The following is a 27728-nucleotide window of genomic DNA, read 5'->3' on the forward strand; positions in this document are numbered from 1 at the left end:
TAAAACTATATATATAACTAAACAAGAAATAAAAAATATGTATTTTAAAGACTTTTCTCCTGAAAATTTGGCACCAGCACCTCTCATATGGGTCCTCTGCTTCAACTCCTGCTTACAGTAGGTGGCTCAACTATGAGGCTCTTTTAACCTTGTAAGTAACAAAATGAACTAAGCTTTCTTGTTCCCTAAAGAGAATCAAGAAAACCCTTATCACATGCTCCAAGAGAATAATAAATTACTACATTTTAGCTAATCAAAATGAAAATCTGTCTTGGGAAAGGATAGTTCTGGGCCCTGGATTTGAATGCTAGTTTGGGTTGCCACTCCACCTCCTTACTAACTTCTGAGGCTCCGGCAAGATTCTTAATGCTTCTGAAACTCAACCTCCCAAAGTAAAATGGGATGAGAATTCCTCACCTCTCGAGGTCGATGCGAGGATTAAATAAGATAATGTATGTAAAACACAGGACAATGCTTACAAAGCAAGTCCTTGATTAGTGGATTCAAATGTTAAAATTATTTTTCAAGTACAAATAACTGCAAAATGCTTTTCTTTCACTTAATCCTCATACAAAAAAATTCTGGGCTATAGGTATCTCCATTTTATCCATAGAGAAACTGAACACCTGAAGGTTGTGTAGACAAATTGTTTTACCCTCCTGATAAGTGGAAAATCTGGGAGTCAAAATCGAGTTTTCTAAACTCCAAGTCCAAATCACTATTCTTTCTTTTTTAAGTGGACTATTTCATAACCTCCCCTCTGTCCTCAAACTTGGAACACCTCCTCTCCCCACCAAACTCTCAACTTCCTCTTTCCCTGAAGAAAAGAAAAGCGATTGTGCTGGTTTGGGCAGCACATACGCCATTTTGGGAATGATACAGAGATTAGCGTGGCTGCTGCACAAGGATGATGCGCAAATTTGTGAAGCATTAAATGGAAAGAAAGAAAAACAATCAAAAAAGAATGTCTTAAACCTCTGCTATTACCTCTATCCGCCAGTATAGGTTCTTTGTCTTTGCATTCCCTCCCATTACTGTGAACAATTTTTGCTGTTACCGAAGGCCAACCCCTGGACTTGTGCACTAAGTCTCATCCCCTCCTGCTTGTTCAAAGACATCATCCAGCAACATCCTTTTTTTCTCCTACATTATCATCTTCTCTTTCTTACTTTGGGATTATTGCCACCAGCATATAAACAAGCTGATATTTTCCATAATTAAATAACAAAAGAATGCTTCTTTTTCTCTAATTTCCCTATTCAGGTATTATCTCCATACCTCTACTACTTGCTGCCTCCAACTTTTCTCCTACCAATTTCTTTCATCCCTACCATTGCACTAAACCACTCTTGCCAAGAACTGCCATTCCTCATCTTAATTTGACTGTTCAGCAGCGTTTGACGCAAATGGTCACTTTTTCCCCCTAAAGTTCTCTATTTAGCTTCCAGGACACATCTTGACCTCCTCCTCCCTGTTGCTTCCTCTTTCTTCTTCCTTTCCCTTCTCCTCCTGCCTCATGGCTGCTCCTTCTCATCCTCTGGATCCTTTACCACCCAGACTCTAAATCTTTGTGTACCCCAGGAATCTATCCATTCTCTTTTACTTGTGGTGATTTTATCTATTTCATAACTTTAAAGTCAATCTATGTTCTCGTATATTCTTATTTTATATGTCTAGCCTAAAGCTCACTTTTAAACTTCAGAGTCATATATCCCGCTGTCTATTTAACATGTCCACCTTGTTATCTAAATGACCTTAATGTATCAAAAGCAGACTCCTGGTGGTCTCCCCTCAACCTGCTTTTCCTACCAGTCTTTCCCAATTTGGTTCTGGCAACCCCTTTCTTTCAGTGGTTTATGACAAAAACCTTGGAAATCATTTTTAACTCCTCTATTATTCTTACATCCCATATTCTTTTAGGAAATCTTGTTGGCTCTATCTTCATTTTTTTAATTGGTTTTAGAGACAAAGAGGAAAGGGGAGAGAGAAACATCAATTTATCGTTTCACTAGTTTATGCATTCATTGGTTGCTTCTTGTATGTGCCCCAACTGGGGATGGAACCTACAACCTTAGCTTATTTGGATGATGGAACCTATAACCTTAGCTTATTAGCTCAGTCTACCCAACTGAGCTATCCAGCCAGGGCTTGTTGGCTCTGTCTTCAAAATATATTCAGAGACTGTCTATGTCTTACCTCTTCCATCACTGCTATTCAGGTCCGAGCTTCTATCATTACCCACTTGGATTTTTACAGTATTCTCCTGTCTGGCTTCCCTGCGTCAACTCTTGCTCCATTAATATCTACTCTCAACATAGGAACTAGAGTGATCAATTTAAATGATCATGTCACTCTTCTGCCCAAAACTCTCTAATAGCTTCCCATCTCACACAGAATTAAAAAAAATAACAGTAATGCTCTGCAAGATTCTATATAACCTGTCTTCTCCATGCCCTTCTCTCACCTCACCTTCTCTCACTCTTCCCTTCGCTTATTCTACTCCAGCACTATTGGATTCCTTGCTGTCCTTATGGAAGGCTCTTATTTCCTTCAAGGTTTTTTTTAAAGATGTTATTTATTTTTTCAGAGAGAGAATAAGGAAGGGAGAAAGAGAGGGAGAGAAACACTGATGTGTGAGAGAAACATCAATTGGTTGCCTCATGCATACCCCCGGTTGGGGACATGGCCCACAACCCAGGCATGTGCCCTGACAGAGACTTGACCTTTTGTTTCACAGGCCAGTGCTCAATCCACTGAGCCACACCAGTCAGGGGTTAGTTACTTCAAGTTTTGTTCAAATGTTGGCTAATCAATAAGGACTTCTCCCACTATGATGCATTAAATGGAAATCCTCACCACCATCAGCAAGCACGCCCTCCCTATATTTCTTAGCCCTTTTATCCTGCCTGCATACTTAACACTATTTGTCATGCTATATATTTATTTTATTTGTTTATTTTCTTCCTCTTCCCAAGACAAAACTGTAAACCACAGGAAAGCAAGGACTTTGTTTTGTTGAATCCCCAGGCCTAAAACAGTGCCTAATTTATGCAAGGTGATCAATAATATTAGTGTAAAAAATACAATTGTTAACTGGAACAAATGAATTATAGCTGTTGGGGGGTTCTCTCTGAAATCAGACATGGTCGCATCTATGTAGAGAGGGGCAAATTTTGGGGTAACCTGTTCCTCTACCCTTTCCTTCCATAGTCTCCTCTGTATCTATCTCATACCTATTCTCCAGTCTTCTCCTTCAATCTAACAAATCATTTCTGAGGATTTCGTTCATGCTCTTAATTGGCCTGTTACCAGACTCATTCCTTCCAATCTTCTACCTAAAACATAAATCTGATCCATTCTCCCCAGTTTAAAACACTTGCATGGCTCCCCCATTAACCTGAAAAATGAGAAGTGAACGTCTTAGCGTGGTTTTAGATGGGCCTTCATGATCTTGACTCCTGGTTACCTCTCCAGCTTAAACCATCAGTATTCTCCTTGTAACCTTTCTTTTGGTCATTATGTACTGAGATGGTTTCAGTTCTAGAAATGTACTTTTGTATATTCATTGTTGTCCACTCTGCCTCCCCCTAATAGGTATTGCCTATTAATCTTTCAGGTCTCGCTTAGATGTCACTTCCTCTAGAAAGCCTTCACATGAATAACCCACCCTCTTCCAGCCAACTCTATAGAACAGATAGGGTAAGTGTAGTGCAGATACAGATTAATTGGGAAGTTTAAGGAAAATAAACTTCTGAAATGAAGTTAGAAAACAGTAGTTAAGATCTCTTTAAATCATAAAGTTCTTTAAGAACTTTAAATCATACAGTTCTTTAAGAACTTTGTATAAAATTTTTCCCTATTGATTTTACAGAGAAAGGAAGGGAGAGAGAGGGAAACATCAATTTGTTGTTCCACTTATTGATATATTCATTGGATGGTTGTTATACGTGCCTTGACCAGGAATTAAACGACAACCTTGGTATAGCAGGATGACACTAATCCACTGAGCTACCTAGCCAAGAGATGAACTTTGTAAAGTTTTTAAAGCTTTATTGCCATGAAGTACAGGGGAAGATCGTGAGCTTTGATGTCAAAAATCCTGAATTCAAATTTTATCTCCACCTCTCCTTTAGGTAATTACTTAACCTATGAGCTACAGTTTCCTCTTCTGGAAAATGAGATAAATAACATCTAACTCGCAGAATTTCAAAAACTAAGAGAATGTCTAATGCCTGATGTGTTATTTTTGTCTTCTCAGATGGGATGCTTTCTAAGGGAGAGAGTTCTGTCTTTGTGTCTTTCTGGGCATCAAAAACGCAAACATTAGCCCTGGCTGGTGTAGCTCAGTGGATTGAGCGCGGGCCTTCGAACCAGAGGATAGCTGTTCAATTCCCAGTCAGAGCACATGCCTGGATCGCAGGCCAGTTCCCAGCAGGGGACCCACGAGAGGCAACCATACATTGATATTTCTCTCCCTCTCTCCTTCCCTTTCCCTCTAAAGATAAATAAATAAAATCTTTAAAATTAAAAAAAATACAAACATTAGCTGTGAAGATTTGTGACTTGTGTTATCTTTGGTTTGCTTGTTTCTCCCATTGTAGTGATCAGCAGTAACACCTTTATTGTAGAAAGGGCCTGCCCGGGTAATGAAGGCTCTGGAACCTTACAGGGGTTTTAGCAGCCCTAAACAGGAAAGGGTTAAGAGGTCTTCCCGGAGGATTATTGGTAAAAGTAATACAATCAAGTAATGAACTTGAAGAGAAAGGGCTCCTGGGGAACCAAATTAACTAGGGAAATGGTCCCCTGGGGCTATTTCACAGATTCTTGCTGTCCTTACTTAAGTCATCACCCGTAGGCAGAAATGAGTAAAGTAAGGACAAGTGATACATATAAAACTAAATGCATATGCAGGTATTTGAAAGATTGTCCTGACCCCGGCTGATGTGACTCCATTGGTTGGAGCGTGGTCCCCTACCCAGTCAGGGCCTGTACGGGGAGGCAGCTTACTGATGTTTCTCTTTCTTCCTTCCTCTAAAATCAATAAATTAAATAAATAAATAAATAAAATAAAGGATTGTCCTTTATTCTGACACGATGCCTTCCTATTTATTGGTGTTAACAATTTTTTAAAATGAACTTACTAGCCCTGGCTGGTGTACCTCAGTGGATTGAGCACAGGCCTGTAAACCAAAAGGTCGCTGGTTCAATTCCCAGTCAGGGCACATGTCTATCTCTCTCCTTTCTGTCTCCTGTGTCTAAAGAGAAATAAATAAAATATTTTAAAAAATGAACTTACTCTGAGCCCTGTTGGGAGGGAAAACCCCTCTGCCAACTTAGGTCCAATTGGTGGATCTTGAATTAACTGACAATGAATAAACAGGATAAAAGTTTATTTCTAGCAATACCCTGTAGAAACTAGCTCCAAGAACACGTGGAGGTAAAGGTTTATATGCTGGTATGATCAAGGAGAGTGGTTTAGAGTTTCAAAGAATTGAAGGGTCTGATGAGTGTTGTTTATACCATCATTTTGGAATGCCCTGGTGCCTGCGGTGAGTGCCTTCCTGACTGAAGATCTCCCTGAAGGTACATGGGGTTTGTGGCAGCTGATTTCCATACAGATTGATTCTAGTTAGGTACGGGATGTCAGATAAAATTTCTTTCTGTAACTTCTGTAGCTTAGATGTTTTCACATTGAAATGATCTCTATAAGGAGTTTCCGTTTCGTGGGTTATTGATCTCTTTAGCCCCACCCAAGAAATTTTCTTCCCCAATATGTAAAATGGTACGTTTTCTTGTAGGGCCAGTGAGATCAAAAAATCATAAATTTGGAAAGCTGTCAATGGGGTCCGTTCTTTGAGATAGGCCAAAAAAGTGCATAGAAATAGCCTTAATAGTCAAATTGGATTTTTCCCCTTTAGAGTTCAGGTTTAAGAGCAAAGATTTCAGACTTGGCCCCTGGCCAGGTATCTTGGTTAGAGCACCACCCCAATACGCCTAGGTTGCAGATTGCATCCCAGTCGGGGCACATACAAGAATCAACAAGTGCACCCTGGCTGGTGTAGCTCAGTAGATTGAGTGCAGGCCTGCGTGCAAACCAGAGGATCGCAGTTCAGTTCCCAGTCAGGGCACATGCCTGGGTTGCAGGCCAGTTCCCAGCAGGGAATGCACGAGAGACAACCATACATTGAGATTTGTCTCCCTCTCTCCTTCCATCCCCCTCTAAAAATAAATAAATAAAATATTTAAAAAAGAGAATCAACAAGTGCATAAATAAGTGGAACAACAAATTGATGTTTCTCTCTCTCAAATCAATAAATAAAAGTTTTTTTTTTCCAGAAGGAGCATAGACTTCAGAGTGTGGCAGACCTGAGTCTTCTGTGTGACTCTGACACCTCCTAGCTTGTAACTATGGCAAAGTTATTTAATAACTCACAATTTCCTTACCCACAAAAGAGAATAATTATCTTCTTTACAAGGCTGTTGCAAGGCTTAAGTAAGAAAATATACACATGTGCACATTAAAAAGGCTTAGCATAGTGCCTGCCTTGATATATTGTACTTTTTGACTACATTGGAACTCCAAATCAGTTATTGGAATTGACTTAATATCTAGTGGTATTTGAAATTATAGACCCTTTGCAATAGCACCGGGTTCATAGTGCTAATTGATTGACCCTGTTAAAGAAAATCCAGAGGCATAAGATCACTTGTGTTAAAACTCATGATACCAAACAGAGACTTAATATCTGACCTAATTGCCGTTTCAGCCTCTCCCAGAAACATAATCCTAATCAACCAGTCTGGAGTTTTCTGGTCCACACCAATGAAGTAATCTGTCAGGTAGATCCTCTCCATTTCCTGCCCAGCGCCCAAAGGAAGATAAGATAATATGCATGACAAAACCCCAAAAGAATGTGTCCTGGTCTAAATATATATAATCCTTTCTTAGCTTTTGTTAATAACTCCCTTGCTTCACCCTTCTTCCTATAAAACCTTTACATTTTGCACAACCCTCGTGGAGTACCCTTCTAGTTGTTAGATAGGATACTGCCTAATTCACAAATCACTTAATAAAGCCAATTAGATTTTCAAATTTACTCTGTTGAATTTTGTTCTTTAACCACCCCTAATTCTAAACTATTGTTGATCTATCCCTATAGATTTTTTAAAAGATCTTAAAAAATATTTTGTTTATTTTTACAGGGAGGGAAAGGGAGGAAGGAAGAGAGGAAGAGAAACATACAGATTGATTTCCTCTCGCACACTCCCAAACGGGGCAGGGCTGCAACCCAGGCGTGTGCCCGAACCTGGAATCAAATCGATGGCTTTTTTGATTGGGGGAGGATGCCCAACCCACTGAACCACATCAGTCAGGGCCCCGGAAGTTTTTTAAGGGGAAGACTCTTTAAATCCACAGTCAATAATGTGATTTGTTTCATGAACCAGTTTCAGAGGGCTCTTGATTACACTTTTGTCTTCACATACAGAGACATCATTACTGAGATTGTACAAAGCAGTGAAAGGCCCTACAAAGAATGGGGATTCTGGTGTTAAAACATTGTCTAGGTTTTAACATACAGGTTCCTCTACTTATTACCTATGTGAATTGTTGCAAGTCATTTGACAATAGGCTTCCCCTTATCTGTAAAATAGAAGGTAATTATCTCCCTTTATAAGATGTTGGAGGGTTAGATTGAATACAGTACTTGGTTCATTATTCATATTTGCAGTTTTGAATTGATGACATCAAGAATTAGGTAGAAAATTTATTTGGTAACTGAATCTCCATATTCAAATATGATAATCACATTCTAAATATGTGTTTGAAATGGTTCCTTTTAAAAAAAATAAAAAATAAATTGCCCTGGCTGGTGTAGCTCAGTGGATTGAATATGGGCCTGTGAATCAAAGGGCCACCAGTTCGATTCCTAGTCAGGACACATGTCTAGGTTGCAGGCCAGGTTCCAAGTAGGGGGTGTGCAAGAGGCAGCCACCCATTAATGTTTCTCTCCCTCTCTTTTTCCTTCTCTTCCCCTCCATCTAAAAATTAATAAATAAAACCTAAAAAATTTTTTTAAAATTTCACCCTGGCCTGTATGGCTCAATTTGGTGGAGCATCATCCCATAAACCAAAAGGTTGCAAGTTTGATATTCAGTCAGGGCACATACCTAGGTTGCAGGTTCAGTCCTTGGTTGGGGTACATACAGGCAGCCAATAGATGTTTCTCTCTCAGTAATGAAAAAAATGTTCTGGCATGAGGATAACTTTTTAAAATTACAGTTGATATACAATATAATATTAGTTTTTAGGTATACAAGATAGTTATTAGACATTTATATAACTTACAAAGTGATCCCCCCATAAGTTTAGTACCTCATCTGACACCATACATAGTTATTATAATATAATTGACTATATTCCCCATCCTGTATGATTATTTTATAACCAGCAATTTGTACTTCTTAATCCCTTCACCTTTTTCACTCAATCTCCCAAACCTCCTCCCATCTGGCAACTGTCAATTTGATTTCTCTGAAAAACGGTTCCTTTTATGTGTATTAATGTAAGGTGAAAGGAAAGCAAAGGTTTTTTTGTTTTTAGTTCTTATACTTGCATCCCATTCTGAGAGAGACACTCATTAGAGATGGTCTTTGACTGAGTCATTGCAAGATGATTTTAAACAACTGTCTTAGTCAATGCATGGGGGAAAGCCATTTACCTGCAACTTCTAGTCACTGGTGCCATTTCCCCAAACCTGCTCCAAAGGCTGGCTTCTGGAAGCCAAGAGCTCAGTGTGGGTACTCCTACTCTGTGACTTATCCTTTCATAGATTGGAGCCTGTGTAAAGGCTGAATTTTGAGACTGCATTAGAATCAAATCATAGCCCTGGCCAGATGGCTCAGTTGGATGGAGCATCTTCTGTATATCAAAAGGTTGCAGGTTTGATCCCCAGTCCAGACACATGCTTGGGTTGCAGTTTTGATACCCAGGGGTGCAACCAATTGATGTTTCTCTCTTCACCATCCCTCTCTTTTTAAAAGTCAATAAACATTTTCTCAAGTGAGGATTTTATTTTATTTTTTTTTATTTTTTTTATAGATTTTATTTATTTATCTTTAGAGGGGAAGGAGAGAGGGAGAAAAGCATCAATGTATGGTTGCCTTTCGTGCGTCCCCTGCTGGGAACTGGCCTGCAGGGAACATGCCTGCAACCCAAGCATGTGCCCTGACTGGGAATCGAACTGCCATCCTCTGGTTCGCAGGCCTGTGCTCAATCCACTGAGCTACACCAGCCAGGGCTCTCAAGTGAGGATTTTAAAAAAAGTTTATAAGAGACAAAAACGACTAATGTGAGTCTCAAGATTACTGCCTTTTCAACTCTTCCTCTCAATTCGAGGAGCTATGCAGTTAGTCAGACTAGTTCATTGGAATATCATGATGCAGATTAAGAATGGGGAATTGGAGATGGCAGGTTAAGCAGAAAGAAAGAAAAAATTAGCCAAGACAGAGTGGGTCTATCTATACAATAAAAATAGGAGGAAGGGTGGGGAAGGGTAAAGAATGGAGGCTTTTACTTTTTAATTTTTGAAGTGTTGGCTATCAACAACACAGCTCAACAACTGGTTGGTTTAAATATTAACCAAAGATATTTGTTGTCTTCCTTGGTATGTATGATCCATAGTAATATCATGTAACTTTTGAGTGTGTTATTGGACAGTGAACAGTTAAGAAAAAGCTATAAACTCCTATTAAAACCACTATTACTCCAATACATCTACTCTGACGTTTCTGTTGTGAAGTAGTAGTACTTCATTCGCTGACAATTCTACAGCATCTAAATGCTGCCCAATAACACCATCCTCAAAGGACAGTTCATCTCTACTCTGACAACCTGGTGCACGTTCTTTTCTGTACCAATGCTATCTATGTAAATAGTTGTTATATTCTATTGCTTAGGGAGTAATAACAGGAAAAAGAAATCTGTACATGCTTGGTACAGACACGATTGTCATAGGCCTAATTACACAGTACACAACATCAACAACAGTCATTTTTTTCCAAATATTTTCCACCCAGTGTTGGTTGAATCCGCAGATGCAGAACCTGCCATTCCAGGGGTCAACTGTACTGCCTAAATCTAAGCAATCTCATGCTATTATGCAACAGTATGGTGTGGGGGCAGAATCCATTGGGTTGGAGGTTGGGAAATAAGAATTGTAGTGGAGTTTGTTACTGACTTGCTGTGAGATTTAGACAAGTTCATTTTACCTAAGACTTAGTTTCTTCAAATGTAAAATGAAGTTTCTGAAACTAAAATCACTAAGAATTCTTCCAGGTTATGGGGTTCTTCTACAATACTATACTTTGTTTTTCAGTAATTTCACTGACTAAATGTACTTTAAAGACATACATTATATCAGTTAATTATCTCAACAGTTTTGTGAATTAATGTCAACTCAGATATTATGTTTTCTAGTAAGTCTTCTTGGGCTGTGTAACAGCCGTCCCGTTTCATGTAGGTGTAGTCCCTGTGCCTCTGTAACAAGCACTGTGGATTGGGCTGTAATACGATGTTAAATAATATTTATTTATCTACTTACTTAATATTTCTTCTTCACAAATCTTTAATTTCCCTGAGAGATTTACAAATGATATAAGTTCCAACACTGAAATAGTACCTGGCATAGGCATTTAATGAAACAAATAAATGGAGCTCCAATGCTGGAAAACTTTTGCAATAAAACTGAGGCAAGCCCTGGCCTACTGGCCTACTAGCTCAGTTGGTTAGAGGGTTTCCCTGATACATCAAGGTTGTGGGTTTGATTCCTGGTCAGGGCACATGCAAGAGTCAACTGATGAGTGAATGGACAGGTACAGCAACAAATTGCTGCTTCTCTTTCTCCCCCCTCCCTCTCTCTCAAATCAATAAATAATTTTTATTTTAAAAAAAGAAATCATCTTAAAAAACTGAAGCAGAATAAGAAGAAGCCAGGAAAGTTCCTTGGCAAGTGGAATGCGGAAACTGAGACAGAGAGCTGACTCATCAGGCCTCATATCCAACCCCCTAACTGGCTTGCCTCCTCCCTTCTTGCAAGACCACTCTCTCAAGCATTAAGCCCTCAGGACAATGATCAGCATCAAATAATCTTTAGGAACCAAACCTGGGGTCTATTTACCATAGAGATAGTTTTAGTCAAACTAGAGATAAGATAACGTCTAGGTTTCATTTGTGTTTCAGCTCCAGGCTCAGAAAAGCAGCAAAACCAGAAGCAATGCCATGGCTACATCAGGACCAGATGCAATTACCAATACATCTCTATGACCAATGAGTAAAGACCATGACGCTGACTACACACATACCTGAAAAGCTAATGAATATCCTGTTGAGATCCTCCCCTAAAATTCCTGCCTTTAGAAAACAGATAAAAACCTTTAAGACCCAGTGTATTCACAATCAAGAGCACTTACTCACTCTCTCTCTCTCTCAGGGATGTCCAACCTGCGGCCCAACACAAAATCATAAATTTACTTAAATTTTTTTTTCCATCAATTTTCATTAGTGTTTGTGTATTTATGTGTGGCCCAGAAACATCAAAATGTTGGACCCCCCCGTGTCTAAAGCAAGACCCTTCCTTCTTTCTTCAGGCATGTAGATTTGCTTTTCTTTCTCCTAAGCTCTAAGGGGCCCCATGAGACTTGCAACCAGGGGAACAAGAGGCAGCAGCAACTTTCCTGGGCTGACCCCCTGAACCCGTCTCCAAAGATTCCTTTTTTTTTTTTTGCCTCTGTAACTTGTTTCCTGAGTCCATGCAGAACAGGTGCCTTATTTCCTCTGCCTCTGTGACTTTCTTTCTAAAAGGCCAAGGCAGCTCTCTGAGTAGCCTGCTTGAGGCTTCTCTTCAAGTATACTTTTGCTTTGAGTGTTAAATATACTTCCTCTTACATTCGACTTCTTGGCTCTGAATTCTTTCTTTGCTGAACTCAAGAACCAAGAGCTGACAATGCCAGTAACAAAACCATTGTTCTTTTACAGAAAGTAATTATTATAAAAGGATAACTAAGGAATCACAATCTTGCATTAGTATTACACTTTAAAGCAAATGTCTAGAATCAAAGTAGACAGGACATACTTTAGATAAAATTTATAACATTTATTTAGGCAAAAAAAAAAAAATCCCAAAACAAAAATCTGTACACACAACATTAAAACCTAAGTGATGTCCTGATTTAAAATACAGCATGATTCATGTATAGAACACTGCCATTCATCTGGCCACCGTGAGAACAGTGCCAGCAGGCCATAACTAAGAACCTTTGAAATGTACACACATTATACTTTCCAATAAATTTTTCAAATCCTTTGAAAGGAGTTAAACTAAACTCTTCCATTAGAATTCAAGCTAAAGATAGCTTTTCTCGCACAAACAAGTCAGAATTTGACAGTGGGGTTTCTACAAAAGTAAGGGATTTTTACAATTTTATTCTTGCAGGTTATCTGAGAATACAAATCTTGATATAACATCTTCTCATTGTTAAAGGAAGAAACCACTCTGAACCCAATTTGAACAGTTTTTCCAAAAGTGAGTCCCAAATTGAGCACATACTATGAATGAACTAGATTTACAATTTCTCACAAAATAATTTTGATAAATTTGGATTTTCTAAATATTTTTAATAGTCACTCTGTCTAGCTATAAAGTTAGGTTGTGCTGTCCAAAAGAGCACTGCTTCATCCAGGGAAATAAGAAACAGCATCGATTTTCTCATAGATTACCCCAAAACTGGGAGGTGGAAGAAACAGGCAAAGAAAAGCTCTTTCTTAGGCTACCTATCAGTTAACATAGAATGTCTTACATTAAGATTCAGAAACTAAAGAATGCATAATTAGGAGTGTACCATGTCATGCAAAGACTATGTAATACTAAAATAGATAAAGCAATTACTCATTTAAAGCACACTCAGAAAATTTTCTTATCATACTGCTATTCTCATCACTGGATGAAGGCTGGATATGCGTTATTTCTAAAATAAACAGTTCATGAGTTAACACTGAAAATTAAAAATGTGTCAATACAAAGCAAACAGTCAAGATTAAACATCCAATACCCACACAATCATCTGAAACTGCTACAATGGATTTGAGAGGGAAACCATTAATTTGCAAATCTCTCTGTAAGCTTAGAATACTGCTCTGAAGCCCTAGCCACGAAGTCCCCAACAAGTATTCAAAAACATACAGATGAAACTGCCCACAGCAGCTGACAATGTGATAGTGCCTTTAACTTACACCTTTAGTTTAATAATACTGCTTATCCCAAGACAAAAGTTGCACAATAACCAAAAAAATGAGTTTGTTTTCCCTACTACTCACGACCTCTTTTCAAACTTGGGTCATCCTGCTGCACATCAGGACCGTTCTATGGAAGGGAAGGGGTGGGGGACGGTGGTGGGTGCATGTCATCCATGCCTTTTGAAACATTAAGCCAAAACCATGATCCATTCATCTAACTTACTACCCCCGTTGAGCACATAAAATCTGTTTTCATTAAAATGTGGTTCAAAGGGCTAGAAGATGACCCAATGGTATCTTAACGCACAGCATATTTAAAAAGTCAGCCAAATGAAAGTGACTGGGGAGAAAAAGGACCAATGCCAATGGTCCCACTAGTGAAATCAACTTCCTAGGCTGGATATGTAAGATTAATGTTTTTAAATATAGGTCTTTTTTTGGATGTTCACCATCGAAAGATAAAATTAAATTCTCACAGCAGCCTGTGGTGATTCACCACCACCCTGGGTAATTCACTTAAATTGACTGGTGCCACTAAACAGCATTTCTATCCAGGAGTGAGGAGCAGCAATATTAAAGTCAATTCCTGGAATTGTGGGTCTGATATGATTTTTTAAATCTTCAATTAAGATCAGTAGCCACTGAGTTCTTGGCCAGAGGGTAAACTGACCCCTTATCACTACTTGGTTTATGGTTCTTTTCAAATGCAAAAGGAAGAAATTTTTTAGAGTACAAAGACTACAGTAAAACTTACTTGATGAAAACAATGAAATGGCTTAAATATTCTTGCTTTAATTTCAGAATGTTCTTGTTTTACTCAATGACACCAACATGCCTCATTATACTCTAAAAAGCCTAATTCAATTTCCTTTAGCTCTAACTCTTGCTGTTACTGTGGACTGATGTAGTGGTATTTTACAATATCTCAGTGCAGCTACAATTTGAGCAATGAGTGGTTCAACTCTAGTCTAAATTGTGCTTGAAACAGTACCTTTAAGCCATTGAAGAGGTAACCCTTGAAGACACCAAGTACTGTTAAATTCTATTATCTAGATGTAAAAGGGAGGCCTAACAGATGCTAACTGTAGAGACAGGCCAGTTATGCCTTATAATTTTGATATACACATCTATTATATTTTAGCCAGATTCAAGACCTTAGAAACAATTCTGAGCCTTAATTAGCTATACAATTTAAAGAACCATCCCAACAATAAAGGCACTACAATTTTTATATATTTGGGATGTGATCAATTATTTTGCTTTTAAGAATCAGAGATATCTGGCCATCATCAGTGTTCAAAGTAGTAAATTAAAATATTTTTGCATCTTCATCCATCAACAAGTTATTCTGCATAATGAAGAGATTTATTATTTTCTGTACATTTGTAGCCATTTCTAAAAACAATTTGTTAAGACAAAAATCTAGGATTAGCCCATAAGAAACGTGCACTTTTGTCTTGAACAGGATATAAGGAAAGCTTGAAGCCAAACTTTTCAAATAGGCTTTCCTTTAATTACACAAGCTAGGAGACCTGGAAATGGTCAACATAGTTCCTAGCAATTTCCAAGCTACTTCCAAGCTGTAGGCTGTCATTTTCTACATTTTGCCTTAAACATGAAAATTCAAAATAAAAGGGGGGAAGGGAATTTTAAAGAATTTTCCATTTCCTCTGAAACAGACTTAATCTGTGAAAATTTATGCTGGACCTGTAACATTTTCTTAAACCAATTAAGTCAAAATTAATCCACAATTTAATTTGATTTTTGATGGTTCTAAAAAGCTATTCAATACTTTTTTTAAATTTAAGTTTTCATCCCTGTGGAGGAATAGCAAATAATTCAAGTGTGATTATTATAATAGTGGTATAAAATGTGTACATCAAAAATGTTATCAGCATACTAATAAACCAGCTCCTTTCTAAATTGTTTCCAAATTATCACAATAATTTAAACATACCGTTTAAAATCCCCATTGAAAAAAATTTGGTCATCTATGAAAAGAAATGCAGTCATAGGAGACTGTGATTAACATTATTCACAAAGTAGAATTTGAAATGGGAATTAAGTTTCTTGGTAGCTTGCTGCCCCCTAATTGCCATTATTGATATAATGATAACTGACTCTTTACTATACTGTACTAGGTATATTAATGGAAAGGCAACTGTCTAAAAAATAAAACCATCAAGAAGTGTTTTCTCTCATGCGCTGCACCTGGATTCACTACATTTAACAACAGTCTAATTCTTGTTATTAATTTTTGGCAGTGAGATGTGGACACCTTTTCCCAGCATGAAAATATTAAGATACACATAACTTCTTGTGACAAAATGTACTGCTGTTAATTGTATTTCACTGAGCAGGTAACATCATGTGTAGTCTCTATTCCACTGAACAAAATGACTTTGAAATAGAGGGACAAGAATGGTCAGTTTTAACGAGACAGCTTAAAGATTCACATTTTTACAACAATGTGACAGATAGATTCAGACAGTCAATCTTTAACACAGAATGCTGTAATATTTTACACTGTGATGCTCAGGGAAATATTTCCAGAGAGTAACCAGCAGTCTGTGTAGGAAGCAGAAGCCCATGCTTCCAGGAAATAATATGAAGAAGCAGGTCCTGTTCACACCCTAGGACAGGTGAACTCCAGAAGGACAGCCTGCTCCAGTTTAAAAACCATACCGTAAGACCAGACCTTTTCCCAATTCTTAAATTCTAGTCTCCCTTAATAGTTTTTCTTTTCAGTAAATTTTTCTTCCAGCCGTCCAGGCTCCAGCCAGTGAGTAGCTTTCCCAAAGAGAGGATTCAGATTTCCATTCTTTCACACTAAGAAGGGCATCTTATAAAACGTACACAGATAGAGAATAAAGGCATTTTATACAGAAGCAATAAAAAATTTACAACTGAAGCAATGCTAGAAATCAGGTCAACAGCTTATCTGAAGCTGCAAACTGATTGGAAGGGTCTTTAAGATCAGGAGTTTCTGGCCTAAGGGTTCGTGCAAATTTTATCATAAAACTGTAGAATTTCAAGCACAGGTTAAGTGCAAACACTGAAAGATGTGGAAATTTTCCTAAAAAGCAATGATGAAGGAAAAGACCCTTCTTATCTCATAAGTTAAAAATCACAAAACAAATTAGAGACTGTTCACATGGGCAGTACTGTACATCATCAGTCTCAAACTGATCTAAGATTTTTGTCATAGAAACCCCAAAACATCAGAGGGTAAAGATATTCCAAATGAACCTATCACAAAAAGGATTCTTGTGATTCAGTTATCCAATTGCCTATGGCTATCAATTTAGTCTGGCCTGGGGCTGCTTTTTGCAGGGAGGGGGTCTCCCATGGCGTACAATGTGTTTTTCTAAGCTGTCCAGAATGGCCACAGCAATCTGTTGGACGTGGGGATCAGTCTGTTCATGTTCTTTGATGTTGTACAAATGCTGCAATCCTCCTTCCTCAATCAGCATGCTGCAATACCTTGAGGCTGAAAGAAATTAAGAGAAAAAGCTTTTCTTAAATTACGTAAAAATTATTCCACAAAAAATAATTCTTTTTTCACTTAAACTTTAGCTGTTTTGTTATAGACTACTAACATATGCCACAGCTTGCAATGATGTTATGTCTACAATGCAAGGTTCCACAGGAAACTAATATACATACCATGCATATATTTACATTTGTATTTTAATCATAACCTTAAGACATAGACAATCTGGAAAAAAATGTCTTTAAAGACTTCATTTATTTATTTTCAGAGAGAGGGGAAGGGAAGGAGAAAGAGAGGGAGAGAAACATCAACATGTGGTTGCCTCCCATGCACCCCCAATTGGAGACCTGGCCCGCAACCCAGGAATGTGCCCTGGCTGGGAATCAAACCAGTGACCCTTGGTTTGATAGACCCTTACTCTATCCACTGAGCAGCCAGGGCTAGTTGTTTTTTTTTTTTTAAGATTTCATTTATTTATCTTTAGAGGGGGAGGGAGGGAGAGAGGGAGAGAAATATCAATGTGTGGTTGCCTCTCATGTGTCCCCTGCTGGGAACTGGCCTGCAACCCAGGCATGTGCCCTAACTGGGAATCGAACCGTGATCCCTTGATTCGCAGGCCTGTGTTCAATCCACTGAGCTACACCAGCCAGGGCCTAGCTTTTTTGTTTTAAACTAGGAAGCATTCCACTGCATTTAATATCCCACATATTTTAAATGTTATTGTACTGATGGAGTTTGTTGGATTATTTACCCCAATGTTTTGTCATAGTGACTAAAGTGCTGTAATCATTCTTGTTCAAGTTTTTTGGTGGCCTTTTTATTTATGTATCTTGAGGAAATACCTGGAATGCTGAGCAAATGCTAAATATATGTTTAACTTTATAAAAAATCAACAAACTATTTTCTAAAGTGATTATGTAATTTTCCCACCCCCATGAGCAATGTCTATGTAAGTTGTTTGCACCCTTGCCAACACATGTCCTTGTCCATCGTGTTGATTACGGACAGTCTTCATAGTAGGTGTGAGGTGGTATCTCATTGTTTTTCTTTTTTTACTTTTCTTCTTTACTCCAGAGACAGAGAGGAAGAGGGGTGGGAGTGAGGGGAGGGGGGGGCAGGAGGAAGAGAGAGAAAGAGAGAGAGACAGAGAGAGAGAGAGAGATAGAAAGAAACATCGAGGTGAGAAACAAACATTGATCAGTTGCTTCCCATATGTGACCTTTTGGGTTAGGGGATGACGCTCCAAGAAAGAGAGCCACACTGGCAAGTGCTCTTATTGTTTTATTTTTCTCTAAAAACTGATAATGTTGAGCTTCTTTTCATATGCTTATTGGCTATTTGTGTATTTTCTTTGGAGAAATGTCTATTGAGATTCTTTGCCAACTTTTTAAAGATTTACTTACTTATTTATTGTATACAGAATGCTTCACAAATTTGCATGTCATCCTTGTGCAGAGGCCATGTTAATCTTCTCCATATCATTGCAATTTTTATATATATGTTGCCGAAGCAAGCACTTTGCCCATTTTTAAACAGGATTATTTTTCTTTTTATTATTAAGTTGTAAGGACTCTTTCTGTTTTTAAAGATTTTATTTATTTATTTTTAGAGAGAGGGGAAGGGACAGAGACAGAGAGGAAGAGAAATGTCAATGTGTGGTTGCCTCTCACATGGACTCCACTGGGGACCTGGCCCGCAACCCAGACATATGCTCTGACTGGGAATCGAACCAGTGACCCTTTGATTCACAGCTTGTGATCAATCCACTGAGCTTCACCTTCCAGGGCAACTTGTAAAAGCTCTTTACATGAGTATATTCTAAAAACAAATCCTTCATCAAATATATAATTTGCAAATATTTTCAATCATTTTGAGGGATTTTTTCACTTTCTTCTGTTTTAAAAAGTGTTTATTTATTTATTTTTTAGAAAGAGGGAGAGGAAAGAAGAAAGAGAGGGAGAGAAACATTGGTGTAAGAGAGAAACATTGATGGGTTGCCTCTTCCATGCTCCCTGACAGGGGACCAAACTGGCAACCCAGGCATAAGCCTGACTAGGAATTGAACAGGTGACCTTTCACTTTGTAGAATGATGGCCAATCAACTGAGCTACACCAGTCAGGACTTTTTTTTAAGTTTTTTTTTTCACTTTCTTGATGGTGTCCTTTGAAGCACAAAAGTTTAAAAATCTTTTTATTACATCCAATTAAATTACTTTTTTTGTCACTTACTCTTTTGGTTTCTTTCTAAGAAACAACTGCTTAATTCAAAGTCATAAAGATTTATACCTGGTTTACTTCTAAAAATTTTATATGCTCATGTTTATATAAAAGTAGCTCTTACTTTTAGGCCTATAACCCATTTCAATTTTTATGTATGGTATGAGGTAGGGGTTCCAGTTACTTCTTTCACATGTGTCTATTCAGTTTTCCCAGCACCATTTTGAAACACATATTCTTCCTCACTGAATTGTGTTGGCACCCTGTCAGAAATCAACTGACCATAGATATATGGATTTATCTCTACATTCCCAATTATTTTAAAAGGTTTTTTATTGATTTTTAGAAAAAGAAGAAGGGAGACAGACATTGATTTGTTGTTTTACTCACTTATACATTCATTGGTTGCTTCTTGAATGTGCCTTGACTGAGGATTGAACCTGCAACCTTGGTTTATCAGGACAATGCTCTAACCAACTGAACTATCGGGCCATGACTGTATTCTCAGTTCTAATGCATTAATCTATATGTTTACTCTAATGATGTTGAAACTTTTCATGTGCTTATTCACCATCCAAGAAGGGCCTGTTCAACTCTTTTACCCATTTTATAAACTTCTATTGTTTTCTTATTACTAAGCTTTGGGAGTTGTCTATATATTTTGAAACAAGTGCTTAATCAGATATGTAATTCACAAATATTTTGACCCAGTGAGTATACTGGCTTTTCATTCTCTTAACAATGTCTCTTAAAAAGCAGAAATCCCAAGCCTTGGACTTCTAGTCAAGATGGAGGGATAGGTAGACAGGCTTCACCTCCTTGTGCAATCATAGAAAGAACTCCAACTAGTTCTCAGAACAAAAAACACCCAAAAAAGCGAGCTGTATGGAAGTCTGACAACCAAGGATTTAAAAAAGCCACATTCATCCAGATGGGTAGGAGGGGTGGACCAGAGAGAGGGTTGGAGAGGCGTGGAGACGCAATGGGTACACAGCCGGTGGTGGCAGAACACACAGTGCCAAATTCAGGTATGGTGGATGAAAATCGGGAGGGATACCTTGGGAGCCAGGGATACCTTGGGAGCGAGGGATACCTTGGGAGTGAGGGATCCCAGCGCCAGGCCAGAATGCACAGCCCAGGGCTCCTGCACAGGGGAGATAAATCCCTGTAACTTTTGGCTATAAAACACAGAGGGGGTTTGGGCAATGGAAGAAACTAATAGATTTTCGGGGGACTCCATTTTTTTTTAAAGATTTTATTTATTTATTTATCTTTAGAGGGGAAGGAGAGAGGGAGAGAAACATCAATGTATGGTTGCCTTTCATGAGTCCCCTGCTGCGAGTTGGCCTGCAGGCAACCAGCCTGCAACCCAGGCATGTGCCCTGACTGGGAATCGAACCGCAATCCTCTGGTTTGCGGGCCCACGCTCAATCCACTGAGCTACACCAGCCAGGGCCTAAGGGGACTCCATTTAAAAGGTCTGCACAGACTTAGAACATACACAAACCCACCCACTCTGGGATTCACCATCAGGGCAACAGATGAAGTGTGCCAGTTGCATGTGGGAAGTGGATGAAATGATCGGAAACAGGGTGAGTGCTGGGAAAACCTTGAGATGCTAGGCACTGGCACTGTTCCCTCTCCAAGCCCTCCTCCCACACAGAGGCACAAAGTGGTGAAGCAGGTTGCCTTGCCCTGGTGGACCTGAGGCTTCACCCCACACAATTTACAGGTGCCTTTTCTACAACAGGCCATGCTACTAAGAACCTCTACTTAATACACAGAAACAAATATAAGGAGACTGCTAAATTGAGAAGACAAAGAAATATGGCCCAAATGAAAGAACAGAACAAAATCCCAGAAAAAAAAAACTAAACGAAATGGAGATAACCAACCTATCAGATGCAGAATTCAAAACACTTGTTATCAGGATGCTCACTGAGTATGACAACAACATAAAGGAAGAAATGAAGGCAACACTAAGTAAAATAAAGAAAAATGCACAGGGAACCATCAGTGGAGGGGAGGAAGCCAGGATTCAAATCAATGATTTGGATCCTAAGGAACAAATAAGCATTCAACCAGAATAACAAGAAGAGAAAAGAATTAAAAAACAAACAAAAAAAACCCAAAGAAAGAATAAAGAGCTTCTAGGACATCTCTAAACATACCAACATCCAAATCATAGGGATACCAGGAGAAGAGGAAGAGAAAGAAACTGAAAACTTATTTGAAAAAATAATGAAAGAAAACTTCCTTAATTTGGTGAAGGAAGTAGACATATATGTCTAGGAAGCAAAGAGAGTCCCAAACAAGTTGGATCCAAAGAGGGCCACACCAAGATACATCATAATTAAAATGCCAAAGATTAAAGATAGAGAATCTTAAAAGCAACAAGAGTAAGGAAGAGAGTTATTTACAAAGGAGTTCTCATTACACTATCAGCTGATTTCTCAAAAGAAAACTTGCAGGCAAGAAGGGGATGCAAAGAAGTATTCAAAGTCATGAAAAGCATGGACCTACAATCAACATTATTCTATCCAGCAAAGCTATCATTCAGAATGGAAGGGCAGATAAAGTGCTCCCTAGGCAAGGTATAGCTAAAGTGGTTCATCATTGCCAAGCTATTGGCAATGTATATAAATACACGGCAATGTATTTATAGACATGAAATGTTAAAGGGATTTATTTAAGGAAAACTATAAACATTAAAAGGGCAACAAATTCATAGCTATCAACAACTGAGTCTGAAAACACAAACTAAGCAAACAACCAGAATAGGAACAGAATCATAGATATGGAGATCATTTGGGGGGTTATTGGCTGGGTGGGGTAAGGTGGGGATGGGGAAAAGTTGCAGGGATTAAGAAGCATTAACTGGTAGGTATAAATTAAACAGGGGGATGTTGAGGATAGTATAGAAAATGGAGAAGTCAAAGAACTTATATGCGTGACCCATGGACATAAACTAAGGAGGGGGGACTGCAGGAGGGAAGGGGTGTACCGGGTTGAAAAGGACAAAGGGGGGGAAATTGGGACAACTGTAATAGTATAATCAATAAAATATATTTTTAAAAAGTAAAAAAATAAAAAGCAGAAGTCCTTAAGTTTGATGAAGAACAATTTAGCAATTTTTTTCTTCACCATTTACTACCTCTAGCTACACTTTGGTCTCTTCAATTCTTTACAAATTTAGTGTTTCTTCATCTAAAAGGTACAAAAGATTCCTGCTTTGGTCAATTTTTCAGGTCTTCATCCTCTTGAGCAAGTTCCCATGGACTTGTAAACACTCAATAAAATCTGTGTGACTTTCTCTTATAAATCTGTGTTTGTTAGTTTAATTTTCAGATTTGTATATTCCCTTGAGGTGGCCACTGGGGTCCATAAAATAGATAGATATGGGGATGCTGCACCACTGGAGAGAGACTAAATCCGGACTTACTCCCCTCGCACCCTCTGAGGCCCAAAGTGCTAGAGAGTCAAGGAGAACTTTTCCCTCCCTTATAATGGGTAAGGTGATATTCTTGTAAGAGTAACAGTTTGATAAAGAACTGGAATTGGTAACTGAAATACTGGCTGTCTAAAAAGGGGAGTGGAAACTAGCTGAGTAGCTTAGCTGCTTAGTGTGATGACCTGATTTGCCAAGATTATGGGTTCAATCCCCAGTCAGGGCACATATGAGTCAATCAATGAACATATAAATGAGTAGAAGGACAGGGTGATGTTTCTCTCTTTCTCTCTCTCCCTCTCTCCCACTCTCTCTAAAAAAAATTCAGTAAATAAAAAGGGAAGGGGGAAGGGAGGGGGGAGATGTACACCTGAAAGGCTGGCTTACACACCATCCTGAGCATATGCTCACAACTCAATATGAGCAGGACCAAGCAGTACCCCCAATAAATATTTTTCTGTTTTTATGGTGGATCTGGGAAGAGGGAGTGGGAAAGGATGTGGGTATGACTATGTAATTCTTGTCATGGGCGAATACTGGCAATGACTTTTTTGTTTTCTTCCTTTTTATCACCATATCACCTCAATTTTGGAAAATCCCCCTACCTGATGCAGTGGCCACAGGACCAGAGTTGCAACTACAAATGCTGAAAACAGTGATGATACTGAAGAAGAGCAAACAGGCCACTCCAAAGTGTGCCACTTTGGCATGCGGATTATTTTGAGCTGAAGGTAATCAAGATCCAATCGAGAAAAACTTTTACCTGTCCTGTAACTACCAGAAGGAGGTAAGATAGGGGGTCTGGCCCAGAAAGAGGAAACTATTACCAGAGACAACTTTTATCCAAACAGCCTATCTGAAAAGGGCAAACATCTTAATAACAAACCTCCTGAACACTCTCCTCCCCTTTGAAGCCCAGGCCCCTTCCCATTCCCTAGCTTAGGATAGCATATAAGCCTCATGCAAAACTTGGTCTTGAGTCTCATATTTTTATGAGGCTCCTGTACATAAGAAATTAAATATATTTTTCTCTTGTTAATCTGTATTATACAATTTGATTATTATACCAGCTAAAGAACCTATAAGGGTAGAAGAAAAATTTTTCCCTGCAACAGTTTTGGCAACTACAAAGGGACTTTCTCTAGCCAGACACTGTCCACTCTAGGGCTGCTGAAGCTGAGAGATCCTGGGAACTCTGACAAAAGACTGCATGAAGTTAGAATCCTTACCCTCTCAGTCTCCCAGACCTCTGCTTGCAGGATCTGATGGAATCTGGGCTTGTGAGAGTTCTTTTCTTTTATAAAATTTAGATTAGAATAAAATATTTGTGTGAACTGTTCCTTGAGTACAATGACTTTGGTAAAAATTAGTTATGAGTACTTTTGTTTTCTACTGATCCCTTTCCTCCCAGAGATATTCATTCTTTTAAAAATTGATTTTTATTTTTTTAAAGATTTATTTATTTATTTTTAGAGAGAGGGGACAGGAGGGAGAGAGGGAGAGAAACATCAACGAGTGAGAGAAACAACAATCAATCGGTTGGTTGCCTGTCGCACGCCCACCCACTGGGGACCTGGACCACCACCTAGGCCCGTCCCCTGACTTAGAATCAAAATGGCGACCTTTCACTTCACAGGCCTGCACTCAATCCATTTATCTACAGCACCTGGTGCTGATTTTGATTTTTTAGAGGGAGAAAAGGGAGAGGGAAACATCAATTCGTTGTTTCACTTATTTATGCATTCATTGGGTGATTCCCGCATAAGTCCTGACCCTGATGGTGGGGGCGGGGGAATCAAGTCCACGAGCTTGGCATATCAGGATGACACTTGAACCAACTGAGCTACCTAGCCAGGGCATGGTCATTGTTTGCTTTTGTCTCTGTCTTGTTCTATGTCATGAGAACTTGGCTTTATGACCAGTGAAAATATTCTCTCTGGTCTGTGCCAACCAGATACCAGTGCATATTTGATGGACAAATAATAAGCTCTTTGACTGAATGTGCCAGGTCTCAGGGGAGTTTGTTGTAAGGGGTCCTGGTCCATGAGGACCCTTTGTTGTCTCAGCTCCACTCACTGTCTTTTTTTTTAAGATTTCATCAAAGGACATGGTTATTATTTTTTTTATTTTTTATTTAGAGAGAGGGCAAGGAAGAAAGGACGAGAAAAACATCAATGTGAGAGAGAAACATCGATCATTTGCCTTTAGTGTACACCTTGACTGGGGAATCAAACCCACAACCTAGGTATGTGCCCTGACTGAGAATCAAATCCACCAAGCCACACCAGCCAGGGCAACCCTTGCTACCTCACTGGTGCTGAAAAACTCCCATTCCAACAGTACCCATCTAGTGTCAAAAATTAGCAGTTCTGTGACAAAGGAGTCTCATGTTCTTGTGGGAAACCAGAGATACTGTTTATACTATATCATTCTTACCACCTGTGACAATGAAATATAACTAATGTCTCTCAGTAAAGCTTTGTTGTTGTTTTTTTCCATGTACAGTCTCGTACAACTTGGTCTAAACTCTAAATACTCTAAGTATTTCAGAGTTTTTGATGCACTTGTAAATGTCATTTTTTCCCCATTTATAATGGTAGTTGCTAATACACAGAAATGTAAATGACTTTTATATATTAATCTTGTATATCCTGGAACCTTGCTAAACTCACTTATTAGATCTATTGCCCCTTTGCAGATTTCATGGGAGTTTTCTACATAGATAACCATATCAGCTGTGAATGCAAAGTTTTACTTCACTCTTTGCATTCTGATGCCTTTTGTTCCTTTTTATTTTTTATTTATTTATCTTTAGAGGAAAAGGGAAGGAGAGAGGAAGAGAAACATCAATGTATGGTTGCTTCTTGTACATCCCCTGCCGGGAACTGGCCTGCAACCCAGGCATGTGCCCTGACTGGGAATCGAACCGTGATTGTCTGGTTCACAGGCCCGCGCTCAATCCACTGAGCTACACCAGCCAGGGCCTTTTTATTCCTTTTTTGATCACACTGGACTGAATGTCCACTGCAATGTTTAATAATGGTAAGACTGAACATCCTTGCCTTGTTCCTGATCTTAGGGAGAAAACATTCCCATTTAATTTTTTACTTAATTGAGTTATAAGAATCCCTTAGACGCCCTTTTTATACCCGTTTGTCAAATTGCCTTTTCTGCATCTATTGAGATGATCAGATTTTTCTTTTTTTTAAGGCTTTATTTATTTATTTTTACAGAGAGGGGAAGGGAGGGAGAAAGAGAGGGAGAGAAACATCAATGTGTGCTTGCCTCTTATGCAACCCTGACTGGGGACCTGGCCTGCAACCCAGGCATGTGCCCTGACTGGGAATTGAACTAGAGATCCTTTGGTTCACAGCCCACACTCGATCCACTGAGCCACACCAGCCAGGGTTGTTCCTTTAAGTTCTTGGAAGATACTTACTACTGAGAGACAAAATAGTCCTGTGTTTTTAACAACCCATTTGTGGTACTTTGTTATGGTAGCCCTAGGAAACTGATGTATTCTATAAGAGAGATTATGTGATTATTGTAAATCATGTTGTCAAAAACTTTCTAAAATATGGAACAATGCAGCCCTGACCGGTGTGGCTCAGTTGGTCGGGTGTCATCCTGCAAAGTGAAAGGTTGCTGTGTGGATTCGTGGTCGGGGAACATCACGTGCCTGGGTTACAGGTTTATGCGACCAAGAGGCAACAGATCTGTTTCTCTCTCACATTGATGTTTCTGCCCCTCTCTTTCTCCCCGGCTTCCACTCTGTTTAAAAATAAATAAATAAGCCCTAGCTGGTGTGGCTCAGTGGATTGAGTGCCAACCTGCAAATCAAAGGGTCACTGGTTTGATTCCCAATTGGGGCACATGCCTGGGATGTGGGCCAGGTCCCTAGTGAGGGTTGTGCAAGAGGCAACCACACATGGACGTTTCTCTCCCTCTCTCTTCCTCCCTCCCCTTGTCTAAAAATAAATAAAAATAAAACCTTTAAAAAATAATAAAACATGTTTTAAAATACAGAAAAATGTTCCTTATAATGTATGAAATAGGTAGTATTATTATTGCCATTTAATAAATCTTGAAACTGAGGCCCAGCCTTAATAATTTAATTTGCTCAAGATGGCATACAGAGAAATGGTAAAACATGATTTGATCCAGCTAGATTCCTGTGTGTTCATAACCACTACCCTATACTATCCCTTAATTTTCAAAAGTTACAGGCAGCATTAAAACTTTTTATAAATTCTACTTAAATATAAACAAAATATGCCAGGAAAGCAAGAAAAAAGTATAGACTACTTTTTTAGTCTATAAAAAAAAACTAAACTACCTCAGTTGGAGATAAAATACTCTAATATTTCCCAAATTACAGTACATTTTAAAATAAATTCTTCAGAGTGGTCATTCCATAGCATAAACTTAAAAAAAAAAAACACTGACATCTAAAAGTAGTCACAAAAACAAACACTTACAGGGAAATGAACTATTATTTACTTATTAGGTTTTGCTTGCTCCCATAGAACTGTGAAAATTGTATTCCTTGAATAATAAGAAAAGAAGCCTAGGGGTTAGAGGCTGAGTATAAGATGGGATAGACTGTTCAGAAGCTAGGGAATTCTCAGAACCTGTGAGTACAGTAAGAGAAGAAAATGTTTATAGCAGAGGCTGTTTAATATAGCCAATGAGACGGTCTTATGTTTATGAATGAACGAGTCTGATTCTGGGGAATGTAGTAGGAGGGGTGAGAAAAGCTTCTGGGTGAACATTTAGGTGGGCACAAAGCAGTTTTTCTCTGTCCCATCCCATTTCCTAAACCGTCCTCCTCTGTCCATCTAATACAGAAGTGCTTTCACAGAGTTGCCTTTCTGTGGTACACACTGAGTTTTCACTAAAGAATGCAAAGATAAAAACTCTGACAAAATGTTACTGCTATTTGCTGTAAGATTATTGTTGAAAGCAACTCCCACATTTCCTATATAAGGCCATTTATAATATGGCCACTATTAATGTCCTATGAAAGATATTTAATTTGTAGTTAATTGCTTAGAAAAGCTTTACTTCATTCTCAGGATATATAATGTTTTTTTCCTCTAACACAAAAAAAGAACCATGTAGCTGATTATTTGCAGCCCAGCCACAAAAAGTATATGAAGCACTGCGTATGTATCTATATTCTATTTTCCCTCCACTCTATCTTTCATTTTCTTTTCCAAATCATTTTTCCTTGGTCCTAATTTTTAATTTTAAAACCTTTAATTTATACTTTATTATGA

At 38.6% G+C, this 27728-nt stretch overlaps 1 protein-coding gene and 2 non-coding genes across 6 annotated transcripts in view; 1 reads left to right on the top strand and 2 right to left on the bottom strand.

Annotated features, from left to right (window-relative positions):
* Positions 1-838: 838 nt before the first annotated feature.
* On the top strand, positions 839-942 carry LOC118985066 (U6 spliceosomal RNA). The gene has a single exon (XR_005066050.1). It is a non-coding gene; the product is annotated as a U6 spliceosomal RNA (small nuclear RNA).
* Positions 943-12138: 11196 nt separating this feature from the next.
* The window catches only part of ZYG11B (zyg-11 family member B, cell cycle regulator), a 74389-nt gene continuing 58799 nt past the window's right edge, over positions 12139-27728 (bottom strand). For all 4 annotated transcript variants that reach the window (XM_037043257.1, XM_037043256.1, XM_037043258.1 and 1 more), the window contains one exon: positions 12139-16781. In XM_037043257.1, the coding sequence (XP_036899152.1) occupies positions 16591-16781 (191 nt within the window). In that variant the 3' untranslated portion in view covers positions 12139-16590. The remainder of the gene's footprint in view (positions 16782-27728) is intronic.
* Positions 18195-18301, bottom strand: LOC118985065 (U6 spliceosomal RNA). Its single transcript, XR_005066049.1, has one exon. It is a non-coding gene; the product is annotated as a U6 spliceosomal RNA (small nuclear RNA).

This window comes from Sturnira hondurensis, unplaced genomic scaffold (assembly GCF_014824575.4).
Source record: "Sturnira hondurensis isolate 20B ecotype Veracruz unplaced genomic scaffold, ASM1482457v3 Scaffold0004068, whole genome shotgun sequence".
NCBI lineage: Eukaryota > Metazoa > Chordata > Mammalia > Chiroptera > Phyllostomidae > Sturnira > Sturnira hondurensis.